General features: G+C 39.4%; 1 protein-coding gene across 2 annotated transcripts; it reads left to right on the top strand.

The window, feature by feature from the left end:
• Positions 1-243: 243 nt before the first annotated feature.
• LOC149838385 (histidine kinase 2-like) lies at positions 244-7,626 on the top strand. Of its 2 annotated transcripts, none has more exons than XM_090006551.1 (12): positions 244-873; positions 1,721-1,999; positions 2,714-2,883; positions 3,000-3,212; positions 3,299-3,485; positions 3,929-3,980; positions 4,211-4,440; positions 4,537-4,635; positions 4,761-5,410; positions 5,887-6,399; positions 6,541-6,932; positions 7,193-7,626. In XM_090006551.1, exons 1-11 carry the CDS (start codon positions 382-384, stop codon positions 6,806-6,808), a joined length of 3,153 nt encoding a protein of 1,050 aa, XP_089862677.1. In that variant the 5' UTR covers positions 244-381; the 3' UTR covers positions 6,809-6,932; positions 7,193-7,626. The 2 variants fall into 2 exon arrangements, with proteins under 2 accessions (XP_089862677.1, XP_089862676.1); XM_090006550.1 differs by having other exon boundaries at positions 4,534-4,635.
• The last annotated feature ends 1,697 nt before the right edge of the window (positions 7,627-9,323 follow it).

Here is a 9,323-nt window from a genome sequence, read left to right as displayed (position 1 = left end):
GTCCTTTTCAGTTTTCACCACACCACCACGGAAAGGCAAATAACAAGAAGTATTTTGGCATTATCATTATTATTGTTATCGTCACTTATATTTGTTCTATTGATAATAATTATGTTGATGATATTGTAGTATTTTTGCTTTTTGCTTTGCTTTTTTCTTGCTGATAATTCTGTGAAGACAGGGGAGGGGGCAAAGGGGGTGATGAGAGAGTGATGTGCCCAACCTCAGAAACAAATGCTATTCCAACCCACCTCAGCTAGAAAAAGGAAAAAGAAGACGCCTCAAATAAAAAGGCCCATCTAGAAAACATCTCTTTCTCTCTCTCTGTGGTTCCAGTCCAGAGTTGGAAAAGAAATCTCAACTTGGTTTCTTACTTTGTGTATGTGGCTTGTGTTGAGTTTTAGTTTGAAGCGTAAAAGAGAAAGAATTGGTACTTGGATGAGTTTTTCTGCCATTCCTAGTTTGAATCTTAAGCTACCAAACAAGCCCTTGTTGAAGAAATGTTGGTGTTGGGTTTTGTTTAAAATGTCTGCAAATATCAAGGTCTCAGGCTTCCATGGGAGGTTGAGTTTGAACTCAAAGCAGCAACAACAGCAGTCTCATCATGTGCAGCAGAATCCTAAGGGTGGTGTGAAGTGGAGGAAAAGGCTTCTGTTTCTGTGGGTGTTGGCTGGAGTTATCGGCTCTTGTTGGATTTTTTGGTATATGAACGACAATAATGTCACCAGGAGGAAGGAGACACTTGCAAATATGTGCGATGAGAGGGCTAGGATGTTGCAGGATCAGTTCAACGTCAGCATGAACCACGTTCATGCCTTGGCTATCTTGGTTTCAACTTTTCATCATGGAAAACAGCCTTCTGCCATTGATCAGGTTCTCTCTCTCTCTCTCTCTGAATGGTTTGGCTTTTCCCATAGCATGCCTTTAGTCATGACTCAACGTTGCTGATATAAACTAAGACCTTGATTTTTTTTATGGTGATGGCCATGGTCAGGGGGGATATGAGTAGGATAGCTGGATTCATGTCAAGGGAATGTTCAGATTATTAGATTTGTTGGTCATATGTTTTTTATGACTAGCTTTGTCTGTGTTGATCTGCTAGTTGATATCTTGTTTTGAACTGTATCTTGAGATGAGTTGGTACTTGGTCGTTGTTTGGTATTCATTAGATGATGCATTCTTAGGCTCTGTTCATTTGTTTTGGACAAGTATTTGGTGAAACTGTTTTTGATAAGTTGGACTTTGATTTGCCGGTTCGTATGTTGATCTTTTGCGGTTTAAGATGAATATTTATAAATCTGTAGACTTCGTGTAATACCCTTGAACTAAACGATTGTCCAAGACATTATTATGTGATATTCGATCTTGTACTTTTGGTGTCTCCAAACCTGACACGGTTTCTTGAAATTCAACTGTTATTGCCTGTTATCTTTGATTTAATTGATTATGCTGAAGATTTTGTTGGTATTGAATTCATATGCCATCATGATAAGAACAGTTGTATTTGATGTGCTTAATTTGCAAGTAAATTGGAAATGAACTTCATCGTGAGATAAGCTGTAAGTTTACTGGCATTTCTGGTTAGGTTTCTGTTGTATATGAAAAGGAAAAACACTTCTTTCCTGTGATGTGGCATTAATACATAATTAGTTGAAAGAATTGATTGTACATTATGCTAGTGCTTCAACTCATTTTTGTTTTGTTGAAACATTATCTGCAGAAAACATTCGCAGAATATACAGAGAGGACAGCATTTGAAAGACCTCTGATCAGTGGTGTTGCCTACGCTGTTAAAGTGCTTCACTCAGAGAGGGAAGAATTTGAGAAGCAGCATGGATGGATGATAAAGAAAATGGGAACTGAAGACCAGTCGTGTGTTCAGGATGACTATATTCCTGAGAAGCTTGATCCAGCTCCGATACAGGATGAATATGCTCCGGTTATCTTCTCACAAGATACCATGTCTCACATTGTGTCTATTGACATGATGTCTGGAGAGGTTTTCCAATCGCCACCTTTAAATCCATGCAGAATTTTCATGCTCTATTCTCTGTTGAATACTCCTATTCGGACATGTAGTTGAGCATGTCCATTAGTTTTCTTCCTGCGTGTGTCCTGGGCAATGTGATCAGATTAGTTGAGACCTGCATTCTGGTGTCTTGAGAAGTATATGTCTTGCACAAAAGTAAAAGTGAAACCCTGTTGACCTTTATGCTTTGGTCTTGGAGCACACACCAAAAAATGTTGTCCAAATGCTTAAAATTTGGGCCACATGGTTGTTGTTTGTCATTGTTATGCATTCTCAAGCAGAATTAGTGCACACTTGCATGTAAGGGTGTTATGGTATAGAAACAGCAAATCTAGAGTTTCCTTGGGTTTTACAGTTTTCCTACTGCTAGTAATCCAGGAAATTTTGGATCTTTAGGTGGATGTGATTGTGAACTTGGATTATTCCGAACATCCAGAGTATGCATTTCTGCTGAGGTGAAACTTGAAATACTTGGAATTTTCTAGAATTTTGTCACCATGTGACCACACCGTAATGATAAATACATCACGATACATTCCTCATGCTTCAAATCTATGAGATGTGTACATATGCATAGTGGACCTTGTACATTCTGCAAAATATATTGCAATGTAGTTTACTCTGCTTCAAAAGGTGGTTAATCAGTTCCTTGTAAAGCTAATAAGAAAGGCTTTGACTGTGTAGGAGGATCGTGAGAACATACTACGGGCAAGAGCATCTGGGAAGGGAGTTCTTACAACTCCTTTCAAGCTTTTGAAATCTAATCACCTTGGGGTTGTGCTTACATTTGCCGTATATAAGACAGTCCTTCCATCTGATACTACTCCTGAAGAGCGTATTAAGGCAGCTCAGGGGCAAGTGTTTTTTGTATATTTCTACATGGATCTGCTAAATTTTTGGCATGCTGAGCTTTAAAAAAATATTTATTGTTTTTATTACAGTCAATGTTGATATACTCTATCTTGTGCAGATACCTGGGGGCAGCCTTTGATGTCCCATCCTTGGTAGAGAAGCTGCTTCAACAACTAGCTAGCAAGCAAACAATTGTGGTCAATGTGTACGATATAACTAATAGCTCTTCACCCATCAACATGTATGGCCCTAACGTAACAGATACTGGTCTGCACCATATTAGCAGCCTTGATTTTGGTGATCCATATCGGAAGCATGAGATGCATTGCAGGTTGATAATTGACTAAAACTTTAAACGTTTGTTTTCACTATAGTGAGCAAGGAATTGGATGAACCAATAACCATCTTTTGTGACAGATTTAAGCAGAAGCCTCCATTACCATGGTCAGCAATAATGATGTCATCTGGAGTTCTTGTGATTGTACTGTTGGTTGGACATATACTTCATGCTGCAGTGAACCGCATTGCCAAAGTGGAGGATGATTATCTGGCAATGAGGGAGTTAAAAGTACGTGCAGAAGCTGCTGATGTGGCTAAGTCTCAGGTACCATCTACATACCTTGATCTGCTTCATCTAGTTGATCTATGTATGGGTCCATGATGTTGTCTACCTGGTACTTCTTGTCTAGTTCTCTGTACAACTTGATTTTGGTCATGAATATTTTTATGGATTGGCAATTTCTGGTTAGGTCTGCTTAAGATGAGATGATTATCTAGACTACACAATTTTATTGTTTGAATTTTCTTTTCTCAGTTCTCGCATTCAGATCATGCCAGGGGCTACCCTTCAGGTTGCCTATTAATTGAAAAAAAGGCTCTGAAGTATTGATGATTTGTCTGTATGGAGAAATCTCTTTGACATGATCTGTTATTTTCTCTCTCATCCAAGTCTATGGTTTTGAAATGTGGTTCTGCATATTCTGCTTTATGGTCTTTATTTTACTTTATTTTACATGGGAATAACAAAAATTGTGATGTTACATGCAGTTTTTAGCGACTGTTTCTCATGAGATCAGGACTCCAATGAATGGAGTATTAGGTAACTACTCTCTCTCTCTCTCTGGCCTTTATTTTACTATAATACCATGTTAGTAATCATTATAACAGTTGTTAATAATACTATCTCTTTGAATGGACCTTTATATTTCTTCTCTATATGTGTGTTGTGTGTTGTGTGTGCATGTGTATGTATGTGCATGCATGCTTCTGTGCTTAGATTGACACCGACACATCTGACATGGAAATGACCAATTTTTATTACACATTCAGGTATGTTGCAGATGCTTATGGACACTGATCTTGATGCAACTCAACAAGACTTCGCGAAAACGGCTCAAGCTAGTGGGAAAGCTTTAATAGCTCTTATAAATGAAGTACTAGACCAGGCAAAGATAGAATCTGGTAGACTGGAGCTTGAGGCTGTCCCATTTGATGTCCGTGCTATCCTGGATATTGTTGTGTCACTCTTTGCAGAACCATCTCAGGAAAAAGGCATTGAGGTAATTTCAGAGTCACTTCATATTTTTTAATTACTGTACTGGTTTTATCACCTTTTCTTACCTAAACTTGCTCCTTGATGTGTTTGGCAAGAGAAGTTGGCTGTGTACGTCTCTGATCAAGTGCCAGAGATTCTTATTGGTGATCCAGGGCGGTTCCGCCAGATTATTACGAACCTTGTGGGCAACTCAATCAAGGTTACTAGAATTTTTCCAACTCAAAAGTGAAACTTTCATAGTTTGCTTCACTAATATAATAGCCTGTATGGCATGAAAATATTCAACACATCTTTTTAAGAAATTGTTGGATGAACTTAATGCAGTTCACAGAAAAGGGACATGTTTTTGTCTCAGTGCATCTTGCTGAGGAGTTGAAGTGCTTGTCATTAGCTAGCTGTGAAACATTGAAACAACAAACAGATTCACTTTGGAATGGAGGAATGGATTCTTGTGGCACATTAAGTGGATTCCAGGTTGTTGATAGAAGGAAAAGTTGGGAGAGCTTCAAGGCAATGAACACGAGTTCACAACAGGAAGCAAATGGCACCATAAATTTATTGGTTACTGTTGAGGATACAGGTGTTGGGATACCTAAAGATGCACAAGGCCGCATTTTCATGCCTTTCATGCAGGCTGACAGTTCTACATCCCGCACATATGGCGGTACTGGTATAGGACTGAGCATTAGTAAGTGTTTGGTGGATCTTATGGGTGGAGAAATAGGTTTTGCAAGTGAGTCCAGGATTGGTAGCACTTTTGGTTTCACTGCTGTCTTTTCTAAAGGACAAGCAAATCCTCAAGATATGAAGCGGCAGCAGTCTGATTCTGTAGCTTTGGAATACCAAGGAATGCGGGCAGTGGTTGTTAATGAGAGAAGTATACGTGCTGAGGTTACAAAGTACCATCTGGAGAGATTGGGAATTCAAGTTGCGCTTGCACATGATCTGAAATCAGCATTCTCTTGTATGTCCAGGTCTGTGACATTGAAGTTGTTTCTTGTCAATCAATCTAGAAATTTGTGCTCATGTAGTTCCAAAATTTGCTTCAACAATGTTATGACTTCATAAAGATCATACTTATTCTATTCTAAATCAAACTTAAAACTAATCTGAGCTTCAAAATGCTTGTACTCTACAAATTTTTATGCACCTACCAAAGGAGAAAAAGGAAGGACCTACTGTCATTCAAATTCTAATTCTAATTCTAATTCTAGACACTACTGCTAAATTCTCCAATGAACCTCTACCCTTTAACTGTGCAAATATCATCAACACGGCTTAATTCTAAAAACTGTGTCAGCTATGATTCTATATCATTAATTCATTCTGTAGAACCAATAAACTGGAATTGTTCAGGTTTGAGATTCGCTTTTAACCTATGCCAAAGAAGTTGTACTACCGTATATCTGTTCAGGCTCCTGAATAACTTTCTTAATGTTGCTTGTTTCAGTGCATCAGAGCATGTTGACATGGTGCTTGTTGACAAGGAAGCTTGGGTTAAGGGAACTGGTATTGCATTTCCTTCGCTTCTCAAAGAGCTCAGGCAAAATGGCAGATCCAACTCCCTTGCAATTGCAGATATTCCTAAAATGTTCCTCTTAGCAACTTCAATAAGTCCAAGCGAGCTTGAGGATGCCAAGTCAGTGGGATATGTAGATACTGTGATAATGAAGCCTCTTAGAGCTAGTATGATAGCGGCATGCCTCCAACAAGCATTTGGCATGGGAAGCAAAAGCCAGCAAGGGAAGAAACAACCACCATCTCTTCAAAGTCTACTTAGTGGGAAACAAATCTTGGTGGTTGATGACAATGTTGTTAACCGCCGGGTTGCTGCCGCCGCTCTTAAGAAATATGGAGCTAATGTGACTTGTGCAGAAAGTGGCAAGGCAGCTTTGGTGATGCTTCAACCACCTCACAAGTTTGACGCATGCTTCATGGATGTGCAGATGCCAGAGATGGATGGGTACCAACCAAATCACTTTCTCCTTTTCTTTATTCAATATTTGTTTCCATCTCTCTTTTGTTCTTTAAAATTATTCAGTTGATCATACTTCACTGTGTGCTTTCTATATTTTGACATCTAAGAAACTTAACTAACCAACAGATTTGAAGCAACAAGGCAGATAAGACGTGCTGAAAACAAGGTCAATGAGCAGATCAAGTCTGGTACAGCTTCAGCAGAAATGTATGGAGGCATTTCTCATTGGCATGTTCCAATATTGGCAATGACAGCTGATGTCATTCAGGCAACACATGAAGAATGTGTAAGATGTGGCATGGATGATTATGTATCAAAGCCATTTGAGGAGGAGCAGCTGTACTCTGCAGTGGCTCACTTCTTTGAGTCAGAGAGTGTCCAGCCTAATTCTTAAGTGCTTCAAATTGAGTTTCATAGCCATGAGTGTCAGGCATCCAAAAGTTACCATACAGTGCTCAACATGCATTGCAGTCATGACATTGGGTTGTCAACCAAATTCTGTCGGAATCTATAACTTGGTGAGGTTCTTCTGACTGTATTAGCATTTTCTTTCTTTTGAATTTCATGTATAACTGATATTGTGTCATTTATTAAATGCCCATATAACTGATCATCTTCGATCCCCAGAATAATTATTTCTTGTCAAGAAACTTGTTGGGAGCTGTTATTAAGCGGTATTGGACTTTGTGATAATTAATGGCCTAGCAGTAGATTCCTGTAGCTCATATGAATAATTGATCTGCTTGAATTAACAGCATTTTATTTTTCATGGATGCAGGGGATGTGGTCGGCCAGTACTGTTTGTTTCATAGATCTGCTCTGCTCATTCCTTGTCCTTACAATGTTGTGCAAGATTCATTGCCATGCCAAGAACATCCTTCAGGAGGTGGCAACCTAACCATGTTGTATAGTTATTGTAACATAATATATTCAATTCATTCTCCTTGTACTGATGTTAAAGAGAAAGAAAGAAAAAAGGCAAATGCCTGTTGTTGTAGCATTTTGTTTTGATTTTCCCGATACCAATGTGGGCCATACAGTGCAAGTTCATTTATTTTGTCCATTCTTGATGGCGCTCATGTTTGAGTGTCTTCGATTGGGATAGAGATTGTAATGAGAGGGGATGTGTTCTGAGTGCTGGTGTTTGAACAAGAGCTCTACATAGTTGTAATATGTAAATATATTAAGGAATGTTAATTTTCCCATTGCAAATTGAATTGTCTTGTTGCTTCTGCCCAACATTGCTTGGCTTTTCTTATATCAAATGTGGTTCGTCATTACTAGACTCTTGTATACAAGTCAACACTAAAGATCTCCTTTAAGCCCATATTTTTTAGCATTAGTTATGGAAAACATCTTCTACCCAAGATGAGGTCTCTTGGTGTGTATTGTTTGCAGGCGATATGTTGTCAGTTTACATTAGAGATATATGAACTTTGAACCAGGGATGCCATTTTTAATGCATTTTTTCCTCAATCCCTTTAGATGAAGAAGTGGTCTCTTTTTTGTCTTTGTTTTTCACATGGAAATCATCTTTCCCCTTATTTTTTTATTTTTGCCAAAATCTGCAGAAATCACAGTCGTGGCATTCTGCTTTCTGTTCCGACCAATGTGCCTGTTGTCTAGTGCATGTGTCTCCAATTGGATGATCGGCCCGACGGCAGCCCCCTCTTCCCCTCGCTCTCCTTTCCCTAATATGAACTTGAGTCATCAAAGCCTTTCCGACCCCGGTGAGCAACTCTCTGAGCAAGAATCAATCAAGCCCATCCAGCATCAATAGTGAGAAGACTAGCTTCATCCCCGTGCAATCCGAAACTGGATAGCTAGATCGAGCTGACCTACCTTCTTCCGGTCTTGATTGATTGGAGGAGAGGAAGCCGCAGCTGAGTTTCTGGAAGGGACCAGTCAGCAGGAATCATTCCAATAGATATGACAGGGAATTGGATAGAAAAATGCGGGTCAACCTGCCATGAAAGAAAATCAAAGCAATTTTGTTATGCAATCAGCTAAGGAGAAAACAAGTGCCAATGTTACCATTATCATAGACCCAAGGGGTTTGGGGTAGTGGAATGGGGCCTAGGTCGTTTGACGGGCTGTCTAGGTTCAAATCCTATGGGTGTCACCCCCTGCATAAGCCGAAGCTTGGCGACTCTCTGGGGTCGAGGGGTAAGCCCTCGGAGTTTTACGCCGACATGGACAGAGACCATAAGTACGGCAGGCTGAGCCAGCGCTGCTAGGTCTCTGCGCCTGGGCCGGTTTCTCCGAGTAAAAAAAAAAATGCTACCTTTATCATGCCTTCAAAGGATAATGAAGGTCACCACCAAGGCAACCTTAGATTGCGTGAATGCTGGCATGGATAAGGATCCTCAAAATATGTAACACTAAGGTAACCAGATGGAGTGAACGAGGAGGATAACTTGTCTATTAAGAGGGCAATGATAATCAAGGATTATTATTCCTTTTATGTTAAAATCCTGCCATTATTTTTTGGCACAACTTGTATAAGAATGATGTGTGAGCTGATGAATAATAGAACCACGTTAAACCTTCTTGTGTTTGTTATTTCTTCTTCTTTTTGTTTTCTTTAAAATCAATAACCAGGAAGGCACAAGGGTGATCCATTGCTATCCAAGAGAGATCCATCGGTGTCCACAAGAGTTGTGAATGAGGAAGGTGATCCAAATGAGGAGCTGGAGAACCGTTGGCACAAGGGAGGCTCCAAAATTGTCGCCGGAAAGATCGGGGTCACAACAAAAAGCAATTAAAATAGTGTAATAAAAAAAACATGTACATCATGTAAGGTACTTGCTTCATTTTTAATGTAGATTTAACAAGATTAGACTAGAATGCTCTTTTGCATTTCTTGCTAATTTAACAAAATTCAAAATTAATGCTTGGTGGTGACAATC

This window comes from Nuphar pumila, chromosome 5 (genome assembly GCF_984573655.1).
Source record: "Nuphar pumila chromosome 5, dmNupPumi1.hap1.1, whole genome shotgun sequence".
NCBI lineage: Eukaryota > Viridiplantae > Streptophyta > Magnoliopsida > Nymphaeales > Nymphaeaceae > Nuphar > Nuphar pumila.
The sequence above is the reverse complement of the archived record's forward strand: the minus strand, read 5'-3'. Positions and strand labels throughout refer to the sequence as shown.

Coding starts and splice junctions, on each gene's coding strand:
- LOC149838385 (XM_090006550.1), top strand. CDS start 382: ATGTGGCTTGTGTTGAGTTTTAGTTTGAAGCGTAAAAGAGAAAGAATT. Junction 4,636..4,760: donor TTGTGGGCAACTCAATCAAG/GTTACTAGAATT, acceptor AACTTAATGCAG/TTCACAGAAAAGGGACATGT. Junction 6,400..6,540: donor CAGATGCCAGAGATGGATGG/GTACCAACCAAA, acceptor ACTAACCAACAG/ATTTGAAGCAACAAGGCAGA.